Source organism: Catharus ustulatus, chromosome 4 (assembly GCF_009819885.2).
Source record: "Catharus ustulatus isolate bCatUst1 chromosome 4, bCatUst1.pri.v2, whole genome shotgun sequence".
Taxonomy (NCBI): Eukaryota; Metazoa; Chordata; class Aves; order Passeriformes; family Turdidae; genus Catharus; species Catharus ustulatus.
Window position 1 is genome coordinate 24,331,655 of NC_046224.1, and position 26,648 is coordinate 24,358,302.

The 26,648-nt window shown below is 43.1% G+C and overlaps 2 protein-coding genes across 2 annotated transcripts; one reads left to right on the forward strand and one right to left on the reverse strand.

The window, feature by feature from the left end:
* The first annotated feature begins 63 nt into the window (after positions 1-63).
* Positions 64-19,488, forward strand: DDX17 (DEAD-box helicase 17). Its single transcript, XM_033059060.1, has 13 exons — positions 64-420; positions 4,377-4,527; positions 6,464-6,563; positions 6,702-6,835; positions 7,444-7,509; positions 7,780-7,921; positions 9,438-9,598; positions 9,687-9,859; positions 10,177-10,287; positions 10,743-10,804; positions 11,187-11,246; positions 15,472-15,711; positions 16,351-19,488. The coding sequence occupies exons 1-13, from the start codon at positions 377-379 to the stop codon at positions 16,872-16,874; spliced, it is 1,968 nt and encodes a 655-aa protein (XP_032914951.1). The 5' UTR covers positions 64-376; the 3' UTR covers positions 16,875-19,488.
* Positions 17,348-25,855, reverse strand: KDELR3 (KDEL endoplasmic reticulum protein retention receptor 3). Its single transcript, XM_033059069.2, has 5 exons — positions 25,363-25,855; positions 24,322-24,422; positions 23,687-23,845; positions 23,105-23,357; positions 17,348-20,277 (listed from the first exon to the last, which is right to left on the reverse strand). Exons 1-5 carry the CDS (start codon positions 25,451-25,453, stop codon positions 20,237-20,239), a joined length of 645 nt encoding a protein of 214 aa, XP_032914960.1. The 5' UTR covers positions 25,454-25,855; the 3' UTR covers positions 17,348-20,236.
* Between the last annotated feature and the right edge of the window lie 793 nt (positions 25,856-26,648).

Here is a 26,648-nt window from a genome sequence, read left to right on the forward strand (position 1 = left end):
TCCGTGAATAGGCGTAGGTGTTTCGGAGGGCCGCAGCTTGCGCAGCGCCGGGCCGCCCGTAACGTAAGCGGAGCGGGCCGGGGCGGCGGCGGCCATTTTGTGCCGGGAGCGCGGAGGAAGAAGACGCTGGTGTCTCCACACTACCCAGGCCCTGGAGCCGACCGAGAGCCCCGCCGTTCCGGCCGCTGACGCCCAGCGGGTCTCGGACCCACCGACCACCTCTTCTCCCTTTGTGTCCAACCAAAGAGGCGAGGTGGCGCAAAGCGAGGCCTCCGAGGCGCAGCCGCCCCTGGCTGGACCCTCGCCCCGTACCCCCAGCCCCTCGCCGTCCCCACGGCCGGCGTTCCGCTGCCTCTCACCCACCCCTCCGGGGGCGATGAGAGGCTTCGGGGACCGGGGCCGCGACCGAGACCGCGGCGGGTAAGGGGGGGATCGGCATGGCGGGGGGGCGGTGGGGGGCGGGGGGAGGCCGCGGGGTTGGGGGGTGTGTGTTGGAGTGGCGGTATTGGGGGAGACAAAATCCCGTTTGTGGAGATTTTCCCCCCATAGATTCTCGTGTGGGGGCGGGGATAGTTGGAGACTTATGTGTCCCCAAAGCGGGGTGGTGGGTTTTGAGCGTTTTGTGTTTTTTAAAATTATTAATTTTTAAATTTAACTTTCTCACCGTTCATGTGTAACTAATTCTTAGCCTTGCTTGCAATTTTAAGGCCTGCGTCTACCCTGCCCTCTTAATTATTTTCTGCGAGCCCCCTTGTTTGCCCCGCGAGGCCCGTGGCACCCTCCCTCCCGCAGCCAGGAAGGTGTCGGTGGCCCTGGCAGGGCTGGTTGTCCTTCTGTCTGCCCTTCTGGTTGTCATTGCTCCTTCTGGACTTACTGGAACGATGGCGGTGGGGGGGAGATCTCTGTCAGCTGCGTTCCCAGGCTTACCGTGATAGGAAATGGGATTGGAAACGCTGCCATGCGGGAGGACTCGGGTACTCGGGAGGGTGATTTCGGTGTGGTGCTGCACCGCACTTGCCAAGCTTACATAGAGCTGCAGATATTATTTGTGTGATTCTGTAAAGGCCTAGTGCTTGGTACTCTTGAATCTGTTATTTCAAGGAGGTTTGGCTTGCAAAAGGCTTTTGTAGGTTTGATTTGATGTGTTTTCTTTCTACAACGACAGCAATAAATACAGTGGTGTTGTACTACATAACTAGATTGAGTCTCGAGGTTTTTAAGGGCTGAAGGTAATAAGGCATTTGTATCAGGCCTTTTTAAAGAGAAAGAGCTGACTTCTGAGAGTGGCATTTTCAGATCATGAGTAGTTCTCAAGGATTAGCAAAAAACATACAATGTGGGTTCTTCAATATGGTAAGCTAGATCACAATTAATGAGTCTTCTCTCCTTTTTTTTCCCCTTTTTTTTTCTCCCTCACTTCCTTTTCCTCTTGTTTTCCCTTGCCATTGGGAGATTAAAGACTATTTTGCTATACATTGCAATGCACTTTGACATTCAGTTTCTCGTCTGTGAAGGGAGATAGTTATATTATTGCTTTATCTTACACCCACATTTAACATTCTGAAATTAAAAGATACTTTCATTTTTTTTTCACAGAGAGGAGGGTTCTGGTGTTATTCTGCTAAGAGGTTTCCAGCTCAGTTTAACACAAGGACATTGGAGTAAGCATTTTGGCAAGTCTGAGATAGATCAGACCACAGCTGTTTTTGGAGTTTAGTGAGTGAGTTTGAGTATGCAGATTTATATACACTTACTTAAAAGAACACTGGCCAAAGCATTGCCACAACACTTGATGTGCCTTAAAAGTAGTGCGATTTCATTTTCTGTAAAATCTTTAATTAAAGTGGATGCTTCTCTTTTAGATCAGAGTTTTTGCATGAGTAAAAGAAGTGCCTACGTGCTTCTTTGTAAAGTTTGTGGTCATTTGCATTTTTTTTCATATTATCCATGAAGCTTTAATGCTTTAATACATCCTTTTAAGGTGTGAAGATACTTGTAACCACTAACAACTACCTTCATAAATGACGTGTATAAAATGGTGGGCCACCCAGTGTGCTAGTTCAGCACCATTGGAAAGTTTATCTCCACTTCTTTTGTAGTCTAATCACATACAAGGTTTCTAGTTTTCTCTTGTCAAGAATGAGTTGTAGGTGACTTCTTAAGATGGAAAATTGTTACATTTTGCTCTGGAATGTATCAGATTTCCTCATTTCTGTCCCAGAAGTGATGGCACCAGTAATATTAGGGAGCAGTGTGTTTTGAGCCAGCCTGGATTTACTTTGAAAAGAGAACTGTTGGCAAACCAGAGGAATACTAGATTTAAATCAGTTTAATTGGAGTTGGAATCTCATTTTACTTGAAGTCAGAATGCGAAGTGTCAATTACTGCCAGTTTAGCAAATGAAACCCCACAGAGGCAGCATTTAAGGGCTGCTGTAGGGCTCCTTCCTTTCAGGTCAGTATCCAGGCATATTGTGTGTAAGAGTGGAGAACTGAAACTATGTGCCTTCTGTGTAGAATATAGCATTTTTCCCCTCTGGATAACTGTGGACAAGCTTGCAAGCAGCCCTGTCATGTGTTTCCTTTTCTAAGGGAACTCATCGACCCTTTGAACCTGCTGTGGATTTGAGTGAGGTTTTGGGTTTTGTGGGAACTGCTTGGGTACTGAGATTGTTGACATTTTCACTTCAGTTTAACATGATTGGTAACAAACATTACCAAAGGTGAATGTCCCTCTAAAGGAAAGTCTGTGCCTTTTTTTTCCTTTGTCCTAAAACGAAGCATAATGCTTAAAGGTGTTTTTAAAGTTGTGTTTCATAGTCTTTTGTTCATAAGAAAAAAACTTGATGACTGTGCAGGCTGTCTGGGGCATCTGATAGACACACAGATAAGAAAATAAGGGATATTTATAGGAAAGGGAAGAAGTCTAATGCACAGTTGCAACACAGCAGACATTTTTAACTTAGCAGGTTTTGAGTTAAATTATATCTGCTGGACTTGGCCTTTCAAACAATTTAACTGCTTCTTCCTCTTAGAATGTTGATTTGAGTTCTGTTTCTTTGGTCTCTTAGTCACTATAATTTATAGTTTCTGTTGGGAAGTGATTTAAAGAACAAAGGTACTCAGTGTTTGAGCAGGTAGTCCTATACTTAAGATAATTCAGAACTTTTTTTTTTTTCCAGCTCTTGGGTTTTTTTTACCCCCACTTTTGTCCACAAGTTACTCCTGTAAGAATGCTGCTTAGAGATTTTTGTTTCTTTCAGTTTATTTCATTGCCAGTTTTTATTTAGTAGTGGACTACCTGGGTAAGGTGCAGAGACTTTGTTTCTGCTTTCTAAAAGTTGTTTGAAATGGGCATGTCTCATGAATTCATGTTTTGCATAAAGCTGTACCTTTAGGACAAAAGTGGACTTGATAATATTTTGAAAAGTTCTTTCTGTTGAATTTGTTCAATACTGATGAAAGTCCAGTAACTTCTTTTTTGTGTGTTATTTAAAAATACAGTTCATGATATTTGCAGTAAATAATCATTTAATGCCACTGAGTTTTTAGTTAATCTGGCAGTTTACTACCAGAAGCTCATGTTTTGGCTGTTGCATGAGCCAGTCATTACAGTTCTTACCTTCTGAAGTGTATATAATTAACTGGATAGAGAAAACTTAGAAAGAGCAATAACTTTTGAATTGTTGTGCTAGTTAGAATTTTTTTTGTGGACATGAGCTTCTTGCTCTCTTCAGTCTTCATCATAATGCATTTGAGAGAGGATAGGATTTTTCCCATGTGGTTTTTTGGCTTTTTTTTACCTATTAGGCTGTGTTTTATTAAAAATTAGTCTTTTTTAAAATTTTGTTGATTACATAGTTACAGATGGACTTCCAGGCCTGGCTGGCCTTGTTTACTTTCTGTTCTTCAGTCTGCTGTTTTTCATTTGAGGCGTACTTCTTGATAAGAAGGGAGAGAAGATAGGGGGAGATAGTGAAATAGCTGTTTTAGTGTAAAACTAACCTTGAGAGACAGAGAAGGAACTTGCAAGGAGAGATTTTTCTTACCCTTTTATGTAACCATGTTGTAAGCGCACTGCCAGTTTCAAGACAAATGCTGTAGTGTACTTGCAGCTATGTCCTAGAGACAGGAGCTTTAAAGGGATGATTTGTAATAACATAATTTTATGTTCAGAACCAACCCAAAGCAGGTTTTTGTTATTTCAAGTTTTATACAATCATAGTCATTGGAGGGAGTTGACTTCCTAATATGTTGTCATCATATGTCAGCTTGGGGAAAACACAAGAAAATTCTTAAGAAAAATCCAGAGTAATTCTAGAATAGTTTTTAAGTACTGGTAGAATTTTTTTAAATACCTAACATTCACATTCACAGGTTTGGAGCAAGTCGCGGAGGTCCTCTTCCTCCAAAGAAATTTGGTAATCCAGGGGAACGTTTGCGTAAGAAAAAATGGGATTTAAATGAGCTACCCAAGTTTGAGAAGAATTTTTATGTGGAACATCCGGAAGTGGCCAGGCTTACTCCAGTAAGTGCTGTGTTGTCTACAACAGAAAGTGTCACAAGTTGAAAAACTTGTCCTTGGAAGGCTGGGACAACATGTAAAATAGAGCTGACAATTAACTTGTTTGGCGTGTGTACTTTGCTGGATACTGATTCTAGTGGCCTTTACTGTTTAGCATTAGCAAAGGATGTGTTTCTCGGTTGTTTTTATATGAGGTATTTTATATTTTGTCATTTGTAATGCATTTTTATAATGCTTGTCTGGTCTAGCGATTTGTCAGTGGAGATGAAAATTAGAGAGTTACAGTACTGGAGAAACCTTGGAAAAACCTAAGGTAATGAACTAAAAGTGACAGAAATCCATGAGAAAGGTTTAAAAGTAATGTTTTGTCTTAAAAGTAATTTGGGCTGAAAGAGGCCTTGGGGGACATCTCTAGTCTAATCCTCTGCTTGGAGCAGCACTAATGGTAGAACTAGAGCAGGTTGCTTAGTGTCTTGTCCTTTTGAGTTTGAATATCCCCAGAGATGAGGAGAATTTATATCCTCTCTGGGTGGCTATCTCAGGGCTCAATGTTTCTCATAGGATTTTGAACATCTTTCCAGTAGTGACCCATCAAATAGTTGAAAGTAGCTGTTAAAGGTCGCTGTTAGCCCAGTCTTTCCCAAGCTAAACAATCCAGTACTCCCAGTATGTCTTCATATGGCCTGCACTGCAGCCTCCAGCTTTCCTCCATAATTGGACATGCCCTGTTAAAACCATGTCCTTCTCACATAGGGGGCTCAAAACCAGGTGCTGTACTCTGTGATTATTCTGTACATACAGTAATCTTCCTTTCTTACTGAACTTGAGTCTAGTCTTCATTTTCTCTTGCAATGTGTTTTTATAATTAGAAATTAGGAGTTTTTTGTTCTTAACATGAGGCAGCAAACAAACAAAATGTCATTATCTGATTGCATAGGCTTAAGCATCCTTATGTGAAATATGCATATGGCATAAAGAATTGAAGAGGATATTGACTTCTTAAAGATACCACATCTTGAGCTACTGAGCCATGGTTTTGCATGAGCTGCTGTAGCTGCCTTTGGCTTAGTCAGCTAAAAGGATTTTCACATCTTCCCTAGAAGTAACTTTCTTTTTTTACCTTTTAATTCAAGCTCAGGGGATTCTCAGAAATACTGACTCTATTGCTTTGGATAAAGTGCATATTTGGTATTGATGTGCCTCTATTGATTTTGAATAAGCATTGATTTTGAATTGTCAAAGCATGTTGCAAAGGACAGTTCAACTTGCAAGATAATCTAGACAAAAATAAAAAACTTTCTCTAATCCTGAAATTGTGCTTATGTGGCTACATATTTCAGAAATGTTACAAGAAGTTCCTTTAAAAAATTGTGAGGTCCTGGGATATCATTATGATGTTGTCAGAGCTTCTTTCATTCTCTGAAACAATTCCAAGCAGCATTAGAGTTGCAAGTTACCCAGCAAGAGCTCTGTATTTACCTCTGGAATGTGTTAATTGAAGGAGAAGCACTGCCCTGCCTTCTGTTCATGGTATATTAGGACCTATTTAGTTTGTTTAATTCTAAGCACTGTCACATAAAGTGTGTTTGTTATTCTCTGTCTCTAATCGCTTTTCAAGCTGACTTCTGGAAAAAGTGTAATTCCTAAAAATACTCCATTAACATACTTTTTATTTAGAAGAGCTGGTTGTAAGAAGAGATTGACATTTGTCCTTTTAGGCTATATAGAGACTTCATACCTCTGAATATCAGAGAAGCTGTACAATAACTCAGTTTTAAAATAAAGTCTTTAGGAAAGAAGTCTTTTCTAGATCTGTTTTAATTTATTTCTCTAACAAAGTTGTGTTATCGACAAGTGAGAAGAGAGTTAGTAGTTAGAAACATGCACTTTAGGTCCCTGCTGGTATTTGACACTTTTTTTTTTCTTTCTACATAAATAGTATGAAGTTGAAGAGTTGCGAAGGAAGAAGGAGATAACAATTCGGGGAATGGAGGGCTGCCCCAAGCCGGTGTTTGCCTTCCACCAGTGTAGCTTTCCGCGTAAGTATTTTTGCCATTCTTTAAGATCATGAAGATTGCTCAGAAGATACCTGAACAGTTACTGGTTCTGTTCTCTAAAAGATTCCCTAAAATCTCAGTTATCCTTTAAGAAATTTATTCTTTTCTTAAATTCTGAAGAGTATGTGATGGATGCCTTGATGGACCAGAACTTCACAGAGCCCACTCCAATTCAGTGCCAAGGCTTTCCACTAGCCCTCAGCGGTCGTGACATGGTGGGCATTGCACAGACCGGCTCTGGCAAGACACTAGCAGTGCGTATTCTTTCCTTTTATTTGTTCAGCTGGCTTCCTTGGTCACCTGGCAGAAATTACCTATCAGTTAATTTTTGGGCTTTGCCAGTACTAGCAGTGGCATGATTACGTTTTTAAAGCTTCTTGTATTGCATCATGGGGGACACTTGAGTTTCAGCTCAACTACAAGCCTGTTGTATTCACAGGTGTGCATTTTGTGCATCTTCCTGTTTGGATGCTTAGTCAGTTCTCTTTGGTCTATGCTTACATTGTGGTTAAAAAACTGGATGTTCTCTTTAGCACACCTGTTTTATAAACTACACATGTTAAAATAAAAAATGGTTGAATTTCAGCATAGACATTAATTTTAACTGCAGTGTTAAAAAGTATTTTTATTCTTTATTAAAAATGTTGGCTAAGGTAATGATTACCCAGTTCTGCTAACTTACACTCCAAATGTAAGTGACCCTTCCTTTCCGAGGTGCTGAGCAACCAGTTTCTGTGCTCATGCCCAAGTGAATGCAGTTGGTCAGCAGCTCTTAAAATCTTCTGCTCGATAAATGCAGGTATCTGGTTTTGCAGGATCACAATTTAAATATATTATAGGATACCGTTTTCTTCTGTTTTAGTACTTGTTGCCTGCGATTGTTCACATCAACCACCAGCCATATTTGGAGAGAGGGGATGGCCCAATTGTAAGTGCTTGTTGATTCTCTTCCTTTTTGTATGTATTTTATTTAATGAGTATAGCAGAATAGTAGTTTTTCCTATCTTATCAGAATAGGAATTTTTACTATCTCAGTGTGAGTATCCCCACTCAGTTTAAATTCTGTGCAATTGCTGGTGTAGTCTCAAGATACTTAAATGTTTTTGCTAATAAAGAGCAGATGGTCCAACTTTGCTTATGGTTTTATGTTAGGGGTGTGTATGCAGCTTGACTCTTCCTGAATCATTTCCTTTTGCAGTGTCTGGTTCTGGCACCTACTAGAGAGTTGGCCCAGCAAGTGCAGCAGGTGGCTGATGATTATGGCAAATGTTCAAGACTGAAGAGTACCTGCATATATGGAGGAGCACCCAAAGGTCCCCAGATCAGAGATTTAGAAAGAGGTAATTTAAAAATGGGTGCTTCCAGTTTCTGGAGGAAAAATTCTCTGTAGAAATAAAACTTACCAAAATCTATCTGGAAGGGGATGAGAGTGAATTAATGTCTTATTTTCCAGTTGCAGTGATAGTTCATATTTGCTGTATAGTGACTTGGATATTAGATTTTCTTTCTTTTTGCTCTTTGAACATTCCACTTGTGAAGATCATTTGGATGTAGAAAGGAGAAAAGAAGACTTCACAAAAAAAGTTATTTTAAGGAAATGCAATACCAGCATGTTTAATGAAGAAATTTTATTAAGGCAGATTTCACGTTTTCTGCCTATGTTCATTCAAATAATCAAACTTTGTTCCTGAATATATAGAAATTTCTTTGGACAGCAGGAGCAATGTGTGGTTTTGCTTTGGTAGAAGTTTTTTTTGTAGTTTTTGGGGTTTTTAAAAAATTGTTCTTAAGCACTAAACACTATGTACTCTGTAAGCCACCACTGTAACATGGTAGTACTTAAGTGATCTGTAATTTCAAATGCAGGAATGTGCTGATGGCTTTCATTTTCACTAGATAAAAAAATGTAATGGAATTATGTGGAAAGATTCAAGAATTATTACCAAGGCAGACATGCATTCAGATCTATTCAAGAAATCAGAAAATTTAGCTTACCACTGCAGTTTGCAGGGTCCGTATTGCAAACTTCAGCAAGGATAAAGGCATGCATGGTAGAAGTGTGTGGGAGATCTCTGTTCAAGAAAACAGTACTTTCCAATTCGAAACCGACATCTTCAGTGGAAGAGTCCAAGGTTTCCTGAAGAGTCCTTCGGACAATCAGCTTGCGGGGGTTTTGCACACCTTTCTAGAGTGCTGTAAATTAGATATTCTGCTTAAGAAGAAAATCTTTTTCATGCCTCTTCTTCCTGAAACTTACCTTCTGTGGATATTTCAGTGACACTGTAAAATTTGGGAACTGGTGGAAACCAGATCCTCCTTTTAAGGAATGTGTAAATTGCCCAACTTGGTGTTAGTTAGGAATATTTGAACTCTCTTCTTATCTCCACAAACATTGATAGGATGGTTGTCTCTCACTGTTGGTACATAATTTCTCACTCTTAAAGCCTATGCTTTGGCTTTATATATTAAAAAGAAGTGAAAGTAATTTAATGCATATAGCAAGAGGAGTGCCTCATGTTTGAAAAAGACACCTCTCTAGACTGCGTAGTTCTGGATGAAGGTGGTTCAGGCTGGAGTAGAAGCTTACTTCATTTCTGATTTTTAGATAACTCTTCACAGGTGTTCTCTGGCAGTAACCTTTTATTATTCTAATGGCACTGTAACTGTAATTTCAGAATGGAAAAAATATTAAACAGAACTAAGGCTTCTACTGAAGTGATTCAGTCTTGGGTACGAATGAGGGTGGTGCTTTTTTTTTAAAACAATTTTTCTCTAGAAGGTGATTCATTCTGACTAAAAATACCAGTTGACATTCAAATGAAGAGCCTTACTCTTATTCCTTATTCTGTTCTGAAGGTGTGGAGATCTGCATTGCTACACCAGGTCGCTTGATTGATTTCCTTGAGGCTGGAAAGACCAACCTTCGTCGGTGTACATACCTGGTGCTGGATGAAGCTGACAGAATGTTGGACATGGGATTTGAACCACAAATTCGTAAAATCGTTGACCAGATAAGGGTGCGTGATCCTTTTAGAAGGACAGCCTCCCTTGTTTTCCTGTTTGAAATCTAGTACCATGAGCAAATCTGTTTTCCCTTTTCCTTAGCCTGACCGCCAGACTCTGATGTGGAGTGCCACCTGGCCAAAAGAAGTGCGCCAGCTTGCTGAGGACTTCCTGCAGGACTATGTTCAGATCAATGTGGGAAACTTGGAGCTAAGTGCCAACCACAATATCCTGCAGATAGTGGATGTATGCATGGAAAGCGAGAAAGACCATAAGTAAGCTGGTGTTCCCACCATTTCATGTTCTTTGGTTGTACTTCAAAGTCTGAAATGCTCTGTAAGCCTGCTAGGAATTCTAAATAGTGAAGTTACTTGTACTGCCGTTTAATCTGTGAGTGTTACAAAGTAAGTCAGTCCTGTAATTAATTTTTCTCTTGTGTGTATTTTGATCTTACCTTTGTACATCTAGCAGAAATTCTGTGTGATACTGACTAACTTATATGGATGTATATATGTTCTCAATGTCTCTTGGGAGAGACATCTTGTATTCTGCTACGTGTGGCTCTACATCTTGGCTCTCATGTCTGTTTTAGACTGATACAACTAATGGAAGAAATCATGGCAGAGAAGGAAAACAAGACTATCATCTTTGTGGAGACAAAGAGGCGATGTGATGATCTCACTCGCAGGATGCGCCGAGATGGGTGATTAGCTTCTCCTCTTCCCCCCCTTTTTTCCTAGTGGGAGACAAAAATTGTAACCAAAAGCAGTAAGGTTTAAATGTTCACGATGCTATTGAGGGGAACAACTTATCCATTATTTTCTTTGCTGAATTCAGTCATTGTTTGCCAGAAGATTCCACTCCATCTAAGTATTATTACAAGAGAGTGTTTGTAAACGGTGCAGCTTTTTTAGTGTATCAAAATCCTGATATGCTGATGGGGACTGTATCAATATAGCAGAAAAGTGATTTGACTTAAATGGTTGTTTATGTAGATAGTGGGTTTGCGGCACACATGCTGGGTAACTAGAGGCCAGAGAATAAAATACTTCTCAAATCTTACCAGTTTTCACTTTTAAACAACATGCCAATAAAGGGTCCTATTTCTTTTAATGTATGTACTTTCTATCTATACTAATGTCCATCTCTGTTTGGCAGTTGGCCAGCCATGTGTATCCATGGAGACAAGAGTCAGCCAGAAAGAGATTGGGTGCTTAATGGTGAGTCTATCACTGACAGGAGAATAACTTGGGCTGCTGTGCCTAATTTACCTAGACATGTTTTTCTCTGGTCCGTTTTTTTTTGATTATTGTTTTTTTAATCTCTAGCCCAAATAGACACATGTAAAAGGACTTCTCTTGCCTTTGTACTCTAAATTTCAGTACTTGCACCTTTTTTTGTTTGTTTTGATAAAACAAAGTGGGAAAATTGCTTAATGCAGCTGGATTTTGGAAAATCGTTGAGGCTTTATATCCTAACTTGGGGTTTCTGGAATTAACCCGCCTTATCTAGCTTCTGGAAAATGAGCATTTAATGTAAATCAAATTCAGGTAACTTTATCTTTTTGAAAAATCTTACTTCATAGCATACTTTGTTTTACAGAGTTTCGTTCTGGAAAGGCTCCTATCCTCATTGCTACCGACGTTGCATCTCGTGGGCTAGGTTTGTACACATAGACCACTCTTGCCTACTGCTGCATATTTTTCTTCTTTGGACTGAAAAATATTTCTTTAAAAAAAAAAAAATTCAAAGCGTGATTTTCCCCCACATGTGAAATACGTTTTTTAACATTAATCTTTTTTTTTTCTTTCATATTCAAAGTCTCTTCCTGCTCCTAATGAACAGGCTTTGGTCTGCAGCAAGGCCTAGGCATGACCAATCGATCGCCAAGAGGGAGAAGAGACGTCCAATTATGCAACCCAACCCTTCCACCACACTCACTTCTTCCCCAAATCCAGCTTTTGTTGCTGGATGGTAGGGATGGATTGCTCTCAGTTCAGAGCGTGTCAGATAAAGTTCAAATAGGAAGTTGTGGGAGAGCATTTTGACAGCAAATAGCGAATATTCTCCCTGTATGACACACCACAGATTTGAACAACCCCAGTGTACACGCATGTTTACCCTGCAGATGTATTCACATCTGAGAAAGCACTGCTCCAGATCTTTTCTCTTGACGTGTAACCTTCCCTCCTCCTCTGTGTTCCTTCTAGGCAGGACCACTGAGATGATATATGGCCTTTAACATCTCATTACCCAGATGTGTAATTGAATCAAAATCGCACAGCTCTGTTCTGGTGGTATGAAAATGATCTGTCTGGATGCATCAGCTGTGCCCCTTTTTATAATAAGCATATTTATGTTGTGAAACGCCATGTGCTGAGTGCCGTCCTTACGCATCTGCCCACCCTAGAAGAGGAGGATGGCTGCTGAAGTGCTCTGAGTTTAATAACAGACATTGAATACTCTACCCACCCTGAGTTTGGTAGATGATAAACTACTTGGGAGTCAATGTCTCATTGTAGTAAATTCTAGACAAAATTACTGCAAATCGCTGGAGATGTAACTCAGAGAATCTAGCTTGTTAAAAGCCTCAGTTACCTGAGCTCTTTGTATGCTGAAAGGGTGGCTGTGCTGTGCATCGTATGGTCACTTTAACACAGGCAGACCATTAACAGACTTGGCAGCCTTTGTTCACACAACCTTCACCCCTCCTTCCCCTCCCCCCCTCAAAAAATGTCCAGCACTTCCTCAAGAAGTGATTATATGGACTTCAGTCTCTGCCCTCTAGGGTCATGTCTGGACCTGTGCAGTTAGAACTTGGGCCTGTTGGGAGAAGGGACTGAGGCCTGAAACCAGTTTGTATGAAAGAGAGCTGCTTTCTCTAGCAGCGTTTTTTAAACAGGCTTGCTGTGTGCTGGTAGCTTCTTTGTGCATCTTGCCTAGACATTTAAAACAGCCTCAACCCCCTCAAAACAAAAAAAAAACCAAACCAACAAAAACCAACACTCTTCCCCAAAAAGACTCAATTGGATAACACTTCAGAAAACAGTCTTCCCACTTCCCATCGTCCACTTCACCCAAGCTAAGGGGGAAAGGTATCAGAGTCTGTTTCTTGTTACTGAACAACATCTCTGCTTGTTTTGGGGCCCTGAGTTTGCTGTTTAAAGTAAGTCACTTAACTGGCAAACTTCTGGACGACTTCCTCCAAGATCCTGGAAAGTGAAGGCTTCTACCTAAATAACATAAAACAGGGGCGCGCGCCTTTTGTCTGAGTCACCAGGGCTTTCCCTCTTCCTAATGGAACATTGGTTTCAAAAAAGCTTCTTTCAGGTAAGTTCTGAGTCCCGTAATGACTTCTTTGTGATGATTCCCTGGAGTGAGGTCCTCTCTCTGCACTGATTTTTTTTTTTTCCTTTTTCCTTTTTTTTATTTTTTTTTTTTTTTTTTGTTCAGTCTATTAAACTAAAAACATTGAATTTGTTTTGTTTTATTTAACAGAAGCTTTCATATCAGCTGCAGATAATTCTCAGTGCAGGGGTGGGGGGGTACATCTACAATGATGGACTAAACAGCTCTGTAGACTAGCATGTTTGCTAGTTTATATCTGTCCCGTTTAATAATTGGAGACTGTCTGTGCCATAGAGTGTTCTGATGGTCTGACAAAGGAAATGTTTCCCAAGTAGCTGTCAAAAATGATTTACAGTCTCAATTCTTGATCCTGCTACATTATCTTCTAAAAGTGCAGGAGGATTGTGAGTGTGCACAAACACTTTGAAGCACGCTAGACTGGAGAAGCTGAGTCTTGTACATGCTCTGGTCTTCAGCAAGCTGCGTGCTCTACCAGGACTGCTTTCTAGTCTGGAAAATACCCTTGCATCTTCCTCTTCCTGCCTTTCTATTCTTTCTACTCCTCCCCAGTCAAGTCAGTTCTGTCTGCATTGGTAGCTACAATTCCTTGTGCTTTCTGACAGGAAAGCACATCCTTGTATCCTCTCTGGTAATTCAAGTCACTTGCTACTGGATGTGCAAAACGGGACTGGCTGAGGACCATGTAGCCTGGAGCTTGTCAGTCTAGCTACACCCTGGCTGTGAAGATGCAATCTCTCACGTGTATTCCTCTCAATACTTCACTTTCCCTTTTTAAAAAAACTGTTGCATCAAGGACCCTAGCTGGAGACTCGCGCAGCCCCCTGTGAAACCTGCCTTCTCACTCCCTTTTTTTGGTGTGATTCAGGACTTTGGAGTCAGCAAAGACTGAGGAGCCCCCCCTTTGCTGTAATAAGAAACAGACATAAAGTCCCCCTCTTGTCACAACAACCCTCAATGTTTTTATTTTTCCTACAACCCCTTTGAAATTGATGCAGTCTGGGCAATAGATGCAGTCTGACCCTTTGGATGTAGTTTTTGTATCTTCATTTTTTTTACAATTGCCCCTAAGAGCCCCAAATAGGGGACAAAAAGCGTTGGAGGACCTGAAACTTTTACCTGAGCCCAGGTTCTCCGGCGCTTCACAACCAAATGGGGCTACAGAGAAGCGTCTAAGCCAGTTCACAGAGCGAGCGTGTGTGGGGACTTCTCGCTGCCACGGACCCTTGATGCATGCTCCCCGCGCTCCAGTGGTCCCGTGTCAGAGGGCGGAGTTTTCGAAAGGAGGCCGCCAAAAATAAAAGGCAAAGAGACGGGATCGGCTGCAGCGGTTTCCCACAGGAGGAGGGAGTGTGCATCGGTCTGGTAACAAACAGAGAATGTTTCTCTCTTTAAAAAAAACAAAAAAACAAAAAAAAGGAAAGGAAATCACAAAAATCTGTGTTTTATCTTGGATATTTTCAAAATATTCTTGTTAAAATGCAGATTTTAAATTTTTTTTTTTATGAGCTGTTAGGGCATTTACTGGAGAATGGTGCATTTGAAAATATTGTATAATATAGCAAATAGGTGCTTTTGGTACTTAAGGTGCTTTCACTGAAGCATTGCACTAACATTTACTTGGTTTCTGTCCCATAAGTTTACAGAGTCTGTCTTAAAACACACAATTCTGGTCTCCTAAATTTTAAAACTTGAATACAAAACCATTTTAATGATTTTATTTCCTGCTTCCATCTGACACTGGAAGTAGGGAATTGCTTACGGAATTCAGGATTGCCCAAATTATGCAAGCTTGCCAGAACTGGACAGAACAGCACAGAAATGTTAGTGCAATGCATTCTAGTGATAACTACAAAGCTGAGTTGAGATACTTTAGGTCTGAGTAATTTTTAATGAGTTGGCTGAATAAAACTAATGTAACTTGAATGCCTAAAGCTTTAGGCTAGGGGAATTAGTTCATTGTATTTTATTAGTACTGTAAAAGTAAATTTAAGATTGCCTTTTATTTCATGTTACCGAGTGGAAGGTAAGTGATCTCATTACTGTTATTTTTTGTTAGACTTCTCCCAACAGAGTAAAAGCTTTACCATGGCAGTTCTGCCCTTCCTCCGCCCCAGTTTGCTCTGACTGATGGTGACATTTTCACTTTACAGATTTTGTTAGAAAAAAAAAAAATTGAAATTCAATTAACTTGCAAACTTCAGTGTCTTTGACACAGGAAGGCAGAGAAATGCATTCCGGGGAGGATGACTTTTGAGTGCAGGGCAAAGCTGCTTTAAAATTGCCATTCTTTTTCAGGACACTGACCTTTGTTCCTGATGATCTTAAATTTCAGTCTTCTACTCTTTTGGGATGAGTCTGTCTTGTATTTATTCCATACAATTACTAACTTTGTATTTTTCTTTCTTATTACTGTCACCTGCATTCGTGCTCCCCACCTTTCGTTGGCACGTCCTCTCTTCTTCTCCCCTTTCCTCAACCCCACCCTTTCACTGTGCTTCGCTCCTGGGCACTTCACAAGACGTGGAAGATGTTAAATTTGTGATAAACTACGACTATCCGAACAGCTCCGAAGATTACGTGCACCGTATTGGCCGTACCGCACGTAGTACCAACAAAGGTACTGCCTACACCTTCTTCACACCGGGAAATCTGAAACAAGCCAGGGAGCTTATCAAAGTCTTGGAAGAAGCCAATCAAGCCATCAATCCAAAGCTGATGCAGCTTGTGGACCACAGAGGAGGAGGAGGTGGCGGTGGAGGTAAAGGCACAAGGCAGGGGATGCATTCCCCATTTTGAGGGAGGGAATGTTGAGAGGGTAGGGAAGTAGTAAGTACAGGTCTAACACATTAGTGGTAAAGCTGTTCTATACTTGAGGTCCTGACACTTGATGTAGATGTAGTACTTCTGTCCCTAGAGAGAGGCAGTCCCGTTTCACCTTAGGTGTAGAATTCTTTTCTCTCATAAGGTCCTCAGGGAGCTGATTTTGCTTGAAGTAATTGCTTCGTCACAGCTCCTACTAAGGACAGGTGACAAGGTAGACGTGCAAAATTGAAATCAGTAAAGGGATACACTGAATTTCAGGAACTGACAGACTTTTTTTTTTTCCAATTCCCTGAAGGAATAAGAAGTTTCCTTATACTTCCAAATTCGTCCTGAGTTCCTTCTGTTTCTTTAAGCACATACATAAAGAACCCTTGTTGAACTTCATCTTTACACCTTGAACAAAATGAAGAGGTGTATGCACAGCCATGCAGTGAAGTTACAGTCAGTCATAAGAAGGTGCTCCTTGGGAGCAAAATTGGGGATGTAGAAGGGGGAGAAAGGGTGGCATAAGTGTACCAGAGATCATTATTTAAGACTTGTTCATGGTACTAAATCTTGATATATCCATCGCCAGGAGGTCGTTCTCGTTACCGAACGAGCAGTTCAGTAAACAACCCTAACCTGATGTACCAGGAAGAGTGTGACAGGAGGCTCCGGGGAGTGAAAGAGGGCCGGAGAGACTCAGGTGGCTTCAGAGACCGTGAGCGTGGTGAAAGTTATGCCAACGGAGCCAACAAGACCTATGGCAGTGCCTACGGGAGCCCAAATTCTGCTTTTGGGGCAGCACAGAGCCAGTATGGTTACACTCAAGGGAGCTATGGAGCAGCTGCCTATGGCACGAGTGGCTATGGCACTGCAGAGTACAATGCTAGTGGCTATGGTGCCAGCACCACAGCTGCCACGGCTGGGAGAACCTCACAGAGCACTACCCAACAGCAGTATGCAGGGATGGTGGGGCGCTCGGGCCAGCAGCCACAGCCGCTCATGTCACAACAGTTTCCGCAGCCCCCTGCCACTAACGTGATGGGCTATATGGGACAGACTGCCACCTACCAGTACCCGCCCCCTCCCCCGCCCCCGCCCCCCTCCCGCAAATGAGACCACTTGCTGGTGACCAGTGCAGATCTCTTGCATTTAAAGGAACCTTTTCTTTCTCTTCTTTCCCATTGTGATGTCTCATGCAGGTTAGACTTAGAATTCACTATCCAAATCCCTTGAAATGGCCCCCAGTCCACATTAATGACCCTGTCCACTTTTTTTTTCCTTTTTTTTTTTTTTAAGATATATGTATAGTTGACTGGAAAACTTATTATTTTTGTCTTGCATGTTGAGGAATTTGGAAATTTTATTTTTTCTAAAAGAGAAGGGTATAAGGCAGATAGGTCCCAGCTGGATCATCTTGGTGTCTAAGGTTTGTGTGAAAATTTGCTTTTGAGGGAAAGAAGTTTCTATTCTGTGACACGTTAACTTAATTTCAGGAAGTATAAAGAGAGATGGGAAACTCTGGGGGAGCCTAAAAGCACTTCATTTAAAATGTAAATGCAAGGGAGCAATGTTCACTTCTCCTAATCTTTTTTTTTTTTTTTTCTTTTTAATAGCTCACTATTACTGCTTGTAATCTTACTGTAGGTGACTTTCTGTAGGAAAACTCTGTTCATTTGTCTGAGCTGAGTAGTGTTCAGAGTAAAGCCTTGGGTATATTTGCAGTTACTCAAGTTCTGGAAGCCCCATTTTCTGCTACCTGTAGCAGCCTGCAGTAGGGAACTTGGGTTTAAAAAACTGTGTCAGAGACCAAACCTATCTTGCATGCATTACCTGAAAACCAGATAGTTGCTGTGGGTACCACTGCTGAAGTGTTCAGCTAAGTAAGTTCTTTTCCTATGATTGTTACCTTTCAGCATCGCAAATGCATGGAACCTATCATTAAATTGGTTACTGCTCTCAAATTTCTGTTTGGTTTATTGAAAGAAGTCTTCCTTGAGAGCCTGAAAACTATGCAGAACTGAAATGATGAACAGCGTTATCTTGTTTGTCCTTCACAAGCAAGCTCCCTTTTGCCATGGGGAATGTTCTGAATGCTGCTACGCTCAATAAAATGTGACAGAGTTTTCCGCACTTAAATTTAAGAGGTTTGATACGGTGGGCTGGGGGGAGGGTGGGAGGGAGGAAGGCAGGAGGAGGGAGATTGCCTGGGATCTCCTTTTCATGAGGTAAGCGGTGAGCTGGTTAGTGCATCTTGATTCTGAAGCTTTGTTTCTTTTGTACCTTGCACTGACTATTGCTTTCTCTGGCTTTTGAGTGCATTTCCCTGCTCCATTGGTCCCTTTGAGCTGAACTCTTTCAGGTAGGTAGTATTTTAGACAATGTTAGAGAAGAGTGAAATTTTAGTACATACATAAATAAAACTTGTTTATTTTACAGGCTAAGGTGGGTGTGAGGGGGGCTTCCCCCTTTAGTAAAGCATGTTGTTGACTTGTTATTTCTAATAGCAAATGGTTCAGAGACAGTAGATGATGAACAGGAGTTGGCTGCTCTTGGTCTGATAAGATGACAAAAGGATGGATACATCTCCTGGTTGAGGCACGCTCTTTGCATTAGGAGAGTGCAGGGGGGTTGTGGGGTTTTTCTGTTGGCGTTCTTGCATATGGATGAACAAGGCAGCCCACTCCTTCTGTAGCAGAGTGGAACTTCTAGCCCTGGAAAAGAGCTTGCTTATACAGAAATTATTTCTTTAAAAATTTGCTTTCTTCCCAGAGTAACATTTTGGGGGATGGATGTGCTTTTTTTCTTTTTTTTTTTTCTTTCTTTTTTTTTTTTTCTCCTTTGTGCAGTACACAGGTAGGTTGCTGACAGGGAGAAGGGAGATTCCTTCCAGAACCTTAGTTCCCTGGTTCCATTTTATATTTCCAGTGTATGGGCAGGAAGTTCCTTTGCTTGTGTTAAGTGAAAGCCAGAAACATTTTGTTTATCTAGGCATGACTGATAGGTCTTTGGCCTCCCTTGCAAGCAAATGCAGAGTTGGGGGTTTTTTTTGTTTTAGATTTGAGAGTAGAATGCATTTGAGGGGTGTAGGAGTAGAGCATCTCACTGGCCAACTTTAAAAAGGGTCTCTGGACTGCCAAAGCTACCTTATAGTCTGTTTCAGCTTTTTTGGGGGGTGACTTGTGCATTTTAAACATCGATGCCAAGTCTTGTAGTGCTTTATTGCCATTGAGGTCAGCTGAAGTCCAGGGTCTCGGTTCAGAGTGTCAACCAGACCGCTGAATGCACCGTGGCATGTGCTGCCCCTGTCCCACCTGGTGCTCTCTGCTCTGCTCCATGTACCAGCCAGAGGGCTCTTGTTGATAAAGCATTAACCTCTAGTGTTGTTTGCATTGTTTTCAATCTGTAAAAAGTTTGTGGGAGTGTCAGATATCTGAGCTGGGTGTCTCCTCCCCTCCCACTTCCTGAAGCAATTTACTGTTTGGATTTCTCTGAACAATGGAAGGGTTACTAGCTTTGTGTGGGATCAGCATCTTGTTTCACACACCTGCTGATCTCTGAACACATTCCTGTTGTATTAATGAAGACTTGAATTGAGAGATTCATAGATCTGTGGTGTTCAGGCACAGGATACTAAGAGCTATGTTACTATTCTTAGTTTGTAAATTGTCCTTTTGATACCATCTTGTTTTCTTTTGTAGGTATAAATAAAAACACTGTTGTCAATAAATTGTGAACTTTGTCTTTATTTTTGGAGTATAAAGCTGTCTTTGCCCCTGTTCTTCCCAGTTCTCAAAAGTCAAATTCAAGGAGATGGAAATACTTCTTGGCAACCCACTGAATTTTGTTTGAAATCGTCCCTGTTGTAGAATACAGGGAAACTGAAAATAAGTGAGCGGGGAAGATGTTTGAATACTTGTGGAATTAGAAGATTCATGTTATTTAAAGGGCAATGTGTTTTTCTTCGATGTTACAGGGCTGGAATGGAGAGAGGGTCAGGCAGAATTAATTTTCAAGAGGAGGTTAGTTCATACAGTTAAAGTAACAGTTTGTAGCAGCTGCTGTGTCAGACATGGTCACCTGTGAAATGGGTCAGTTAACAGACTTTATTAGCACATGTTCCCTTTACCATGGGCACTTGCTGAAGGACTAAAGGGAGTGACATTTTCCCTTGTGCTGCCTCAGGGACAGGGGGGAGATGTGTTTTGGATGTAGATGCTGGGAAGAGCTGGGAGAGAAGAAATTGCACTACTTCAGTGTTGGCCAGCACTAGCACCAAATTCAAGTGAGAAGAAATAAAAAAATGGAGGGGAAGAGTCTGATGGATCGAAAGCATTTCAGTTTTCCAAGCCTTGTCTTCCTGGCACTGGGTTGAAACTCAGCTGAGCCATCCGTTAGTCAAAAAGGGCCAGGGAAGGAAAGCTGTGATCTTAAACAGCTTCATCTTTGGAATTTCTTGTGCTGCCTGTGGGATGTCTTCAAACAGGCATGGGAAGACTTAGCTTCTTTCCTTTTAGGACTGCAAAGAGAAAGAGAAGGTAATGAATAAATTTCGTGGAATTCAACTGTTTTATTGTTTCAATAATTTTATGTTTTCTAACGTGTGATTTCAAGTGCCAGATAGGGGGGTGCCAGGTTTGCAAACTGCAAGTGGGAGACAACCACTATGAAATGGTGCTAAGAGGGGAGCACGACCTATTTATCCTCCTTTAGGCTAAAGGAAAAGGTTCTTGTCTTCCATGGTTTACTTGTTCTCATGGATGGACTATCTTAATTATTTTTCTTGATGATGTGCTATTCCTAGTGCTTTCCCCTCCTTTTGATACAGAACATGGCCTGAATCGATGTCTGTGGCCAGACCCCCACTGAGCCCCTCCCAGCCCATCTGAGCTGAACCTTGGGATGGCAGGGATGGCTCTGGACAATGCCAGAGCTCCATAGGCTTAGATGGGGTGGCTGGAGCAGGGCTCTGCTGGATGTGCAGTGGTCAGAGGTGCAGAGTGGCTGTGCCTGGGGTGGGATGGTACCATGGTGGGCACTGAGGTCCATGTCTGTTGGGTGCCAAAGGGAAGGGCTGTGATGTGCTGAGGGTGCACCACGTGGGAGGGCCTGGCGGACCATGCCAGGCTGGAGAAATGGAGGCCTTGTGAAGGTCAGCAAAGCCAAACGCACATCTGCCCTGGGGTGGAACAGCCCCAGGCACCAGTCTGTGCTGGAGGCTGCTCAGCTGGAAAACAGCTTGGCAGAAAAGGCCTTGGGTGTGCTGGTGGACACCAAGTTGAACACAATCTGGAGCTGCATTGCCAGCAGGGTGAGCAGGGAGCTCTTCCTCTCCACTCAGCGTACAGCTGGAGTGGTGGGCTCACCTCTGGGCTCTCAGAACAAGAGATGGGGAATCAAGAAGGATGCGAGAGCATCTTGATGTAGGAGCACAGGCTGCAAGCTGAGCCTGTTCAGTGTTGAGAAAGATGAGGGGCACCTTACCCATGAGCACAGGTGCTGGATGGGAGGAATAGAGACAGAGCCACTCTGCTGAGTGGTGCCCAGTGACAGAGCAAGAGACAATGGGAAATTCTACTTAAACATCTTAAAATAATATTTTATGGTGAGGGTGGTCAGACAGTGGCACAGATAGCCCAAAGAGCTTCACCCTGCAGATAGTCAAAACCTTACTGGACAGGACCTTGAAAAATATGAGCAGGGGCATGGATTAGATGATTTTCCCCTCTCCACCTTGACTGCCCACACCTCTGGCCATTCTGTGAAACACAAGCTTTGGGGAACTGAAAGCTTCCTCAGGATATCTTTCATGTCCTTGTGTTAAACAGAAGGGAGCTCATCTAGTTTTGAAAACAAGATAAAAAGAAGTAGCATTCTATAAAAATCCCTTTGCAGTGCTTTGGTATAGGCTCAGAAGTCTTATTAAATCAATTTCTTTATATAACACATTTTTGCTTTCTTTTTTCAGCATCGCTGCCCTTTTTTCTGAGCTCTTCAGTGTTAGAAACGTTTTGAAAAGTTTGGTTTTTTGAAAGAATATAAGAGATGCAACCTGCTATAATATTGCTGGCTCTCATAAATGATTGCAAAGTATTTGCATGTCTTCAGACACTTCTCTCCCATGATCCAGAACATTTGTGAAAAGGAAAAGAGAAAAAAAAGCAATTCTCTTCCTGCTGTGATGTTCCATCTACAAATGTGTTTTTTTCTTCTGCCTCCTGTATCATCTAAATTTTGCACCTCTGTCACTAGCAGTGTGAGATTGGAAGCCAGCAGTTGTGTTTTTTTCCCCCTTTTGTTCCACCATCACAACTACAAAGGGTATGGATTTCTCACAAAATACAGAAGGACGCAGGACGCATGAATTGAACGGAGCTAAAATGGGAATTAGTTTAGAAAAGGAAAAAAAATTGAATTGACGTGAAGCACCTTGATGGCAGTTTTAGAAAGTATTTTTCTGGCTACAAAAATATTTAATGACAGAAGGAAGTCCTAATCTGCCAAGGCCAGCCACCTGCTCAGTGCTCCTATCACCTCTCTATCAGCAGGTGTATTGCATGAAGCTACCAAAAATCCATCCCTTGAAACTTCAAACGTGGGCCATCATTACTGCTTTTGGCAGACTTGTTGGGGAAAGTGAAGAAGGAGGAAAATAGTTGTCCACTTGGCTAATTTCATCTAATTCCATCCTCCTCAACAGAAAGGTGTTTTTAAGTGTGCTTCAGCCTCAACAAACCACAGTGTGTTCTATCAGGATTTATGTCCCTGGTGTGCTTTTAAGCTCTAGTAGTCATTTACCAAAGTGTGGCACTGAAATGGAAGAGTCATCTGGTTTTTGAAAACAGGCGTGTCTTGCCTGTGCAGATGCCCATCTTCCTACAGAATCAGTTCTTGACAATCAAGAACTTGATCTTCTCTATCAAAGGAAAAGAAGGTTTAATAATATCTCCGTATGTCTGCAGTTGCTTTCTCAGGTACATTGTCTGCCTGCAGCTATTTTTTCCCCCTCAAAGTTTTTTGGTTTTATTTTTTTTGCGTGATTCATAATCTTCCAAAATATACCTAGAATTGAATTGTACCTCAGTTGTTAACTTCCCAAGGTGAGGTTAAACAAGGCTTAACTCTGGTTTAATTCTTGCTGTGTTTCACACACACATTCAGAGCCTTGTAAGCAGTGATGCCCACTCTCAATCAATAGATATGTTTTTTAAACTGGACTTTAGGTGCACTATATGCATCACAAATAAAGTAACGTAAGGATTAACATATGGCAAGTTGCAGCTCCACCCCAATACTGCAAGAATGTTGAATGAACTTTCCAGTATTACAGCAACCTGTTTACCTACCTTTGGTGACGTAGAGATAGAAGAAGTCACAGTAGAAGATGGTTTGTACCACCCCAGAAACGACAGCGATCTGGTCATAGAAATTCTCTGTGTGGTAGCGCCAGACCCAGTTGGCAATGTAGAGAGCACGGTAGAGGCCCAGGAAGAAAAGGTAGTGTGTCGTGATGGTCTCTGCTTCCCCTGTCTTGCTGATCATGAAGAGCTGAGGAAGGATAGCCACGGACTCCAGATAGATGGAGAAGGTCCAGAGGATCTGTGAGGTGCGAAATGAAGGCAGTGGGGAGTCAGTGCTAGTTAGTATGTGTTAAGACCCAAAGCTTTGTGTTTGGCAAATCACTGATGTGTGAGGGGGATGAGCAGTGCTGCTGAAGTTGGGGAAAATGAGCTCGCTGTGCTGGGAGTGAGAGGAGACAGCACTGAGCTGCTCTATAGATGGTACTGTCTTCAAGGCCTGCCAACTTTGCCTTTCCTGACTCCTTTTGCTGTTAAAAATCGCAGCTATTCAACATGCTGCTCACTCTGCTGCCTGGTGTCAGGCTGCTGCTGCTTCACTTCCCTTTTCCTGCCTCAGTTTTTCCTTACCTCCAAGGGGGTGAAGCTGTGGTTCTCCAGAAATGACAAGCCTGTGACAGGGACCAGCAGGAACTCGAGGCGAAAGGAGTCATTCTCGCTGTCAAACGTTTTCCGGAATTTCACGTAGATCATATACACGGTGACATAGGCACAAATCAAAAAAATAACCTGTGGGACAGAAGGGAGATGGCAAGACCTTACCTGCAATTAAAGAGAGGCTGGCTTTCACAAAAATCAGGAGTGGTGAATGCTTTGCCTGTGTTGCCTCACAGATTGACTTCTGCTGCAGATATTGCAGTGGTCAGGAAAAGCTTGCTGCACCATGAGAATCTCACGCTTGAGTCCCTCTGGGGCACTTTGTGAACAGCATGGCTTGGTGACAGCTTTATGCTAATGATCCTGCTGTGCAAGGACACCCAGGCTTGGTTCAGGGCATCTTGTTCTGGTTTTAGTGGCACTAAATATGGCTCAGCTCACTTACTGACTATGGCAAGGAGTTTTCCTGGTCAATGGAGGGACAGTGGCACCAAAGGAAGTATCTTTATTCACCCTTCCTGGCTGAAAAACTCAGTGACTGTGTACCCTCGCCTGAGAATCCACAGCGAGCTGAGGGGAACCTCTCCTGCTGCTCTCTCTCTCCTTACCTTCATCACAGTGTTATAGACAGAGATGAAATTTGTGAACAGGTCCAGGTAGCGGGTTGTGAAGACGAGGGCAAAAAGTATCTGACTCTTCCCAGAGATTCCTGCATGGCAGGGAGATGAAAGGAAAAGAAAGCAGATGAAGGGAAGGGTCTGTGGGATGGTGGTTTCCCCTTACACCTCCTTTGGAAGCATTTGTGTATTGTTTTGTGAGCCAGGGCTGGTGTCTGGGTGCTGAGGTAGCTCTACCCCAGAGTGGCCATGGTCTCCCAAGTGACCAGGCAGGTTCCTTCTGATGCCCCTGCTTGCTGCCTCAAGGAACCGGTCTTCAGTGGGTATGTTCACCACTTTGGCCAGTTCAGTCCTTGCTGTCATCGAAAGGCCTTTCCCTGCCCCCCTTTGCCTGCCCACCCCACCGGGGACTGTGTGATGTGACATCTGCCACAGGAGGGAAGAGCTGCAGGACCAGCCCCGGGGCACTGATGGAACTTGGCCACTGCTGGCAGAGAGATGCAGTCACGCCCACCCACTTCTGTACCTGTGATAATGGCCACAGCCCCACCAGCCCAGCCCCAAAATCTGATGAGGAGGGAACTGTGAGCAGAACTGTCCTGCAAGAAGCTACTGTCCTGATTTCCTCACCCTCGGATGGGGCAGCCTCTGGCACCCGTCCACCACTGGCAGAACCTCCAACCTAAAGCAGCTTCCCCTCCAGGTTGTTGGTGTCGGTGCCACCATAACCTCTTGCCTTCATTTTTCACTTCCCTCCAGCCTTGCCATCCTCTCCTTCAATTCACCACCCTGAGACCCAACACCTGCCTGAGGCTGTGCGCCTTGCCACATCACATCCTTCCAACACAGCCCTCTCCTGGCAGGGAGACCTCCCAGAGGAAGAGGATGACTTCCCTCAAAGAGCCCGCAGGGGAGGGCTGCCAGTTCCTATGGGCTATCACTGGCCTTTCCAGCTCCCGTTTGGCTGTACCCTTCACCGCACTGTCCCCGGAGAAGGGACACCCTCCTTCCCTGGGACGTGGGAGCACTCACCAGCACAGGACTTGGACTTCACGATCTTCAGCAGGAGAATAATGATGGCCAGCAAGTGGGAGACATCCCCCAGGATGCGGAAGATGTTCATGGTGCCGGGGAAACTCCTCTAGGGTGAAGGGAGTGGGACTCTTTCTGCAGGCAGGGAGGGCGAGGGCGGGGAGTTTTTCTCCACCGAGCCTCGTCTGAATGAACGGTCTCCTTCGGTCCAACTTTCCTTTTTCCCTGAGCACGGAGCCCTTCCTTCTTTAGCGCAAAGTTCAGTCTCCCCTCTCCCGGGGCTGCAGATGCCTTTCCCCTGCCAGGCTGGATGTCTCCCTTGTTTACTTTTCCACCGTGGTGGATTCTCCCTCTCCCGGCCCAGGGCCTTCCTCTCTGCTTCGGGCTGAAAGTTTGGAGTTTGTGTCCCGGAGAGCTCTCCAGGCAGAGCAGCCCCGAAGCCAGCGCTGGGTGACGGTGACGTGGCTCCTGGCTGGCCGGGGTGGAGAGAAAGGAGGAGGCAGAGGCGGGAATAACCGCGCTGTTTTTCCCTTTTCCTTTTTTTTTTCCTTCCTCTTTTTTCTTCCCCTGCTTGTCTCAAGTTACACACGGAAGTGTGGTCAAAGGGGAAAAGGCAGAGGGAGCAGGACTCTCATCCTCTGGCCTTGAGGACACACCCTCCGGCGAGGGCCAGGCTTTCCAGGGATATTCACCATGGGTGCAGTAGCCTTTGTCCTGCTTCCAGTCGCAGCCTTCTGCTCTCTGCCCTTCCCGGCCCCATCCCACTTCCAGCCCTTTCTCACCAGTGCTCCGACTTGGCTCCTGGAGCCAAAGAAGAAGTGGAGAGATATTTGAATTACCAGATATTTGAACTGTGGCTGTTCCACAGCTGTTCATGCACAGCCATTCCCTGGTGTCTGCCCCACCAGGCACTCCTTCCTTCAGGTGCCCAGTCTGGAGCAGTGTGGATCCCTGAGCACTGCCCTGGAGAGAACAAAAGATCCTCCCAAGGGCTGCTTTGAAACAAACTTCACAGAAAATATTAATCCTAGATTCCTTCAAGAGGAATAGCGTAGGGAATGTGTGGAGTGAACGAAGCCTGTGGTTGCTACTGGTTTTATAGATTTCATGGAAAGGAGCTCAGTAGTGACTGTTAGAAAGTCTTGATATATTTGAAAGTACATTAAGCTGGGGGACCAGCTTGCTTTGGATGAACCCTGTCCTTGGAGCAGCAGTTACGCAGGGAGATCTCATAGCAGCAACAGGGTGACCTCTGCATCAAGACCCATAAATTAGATAGTCAATAT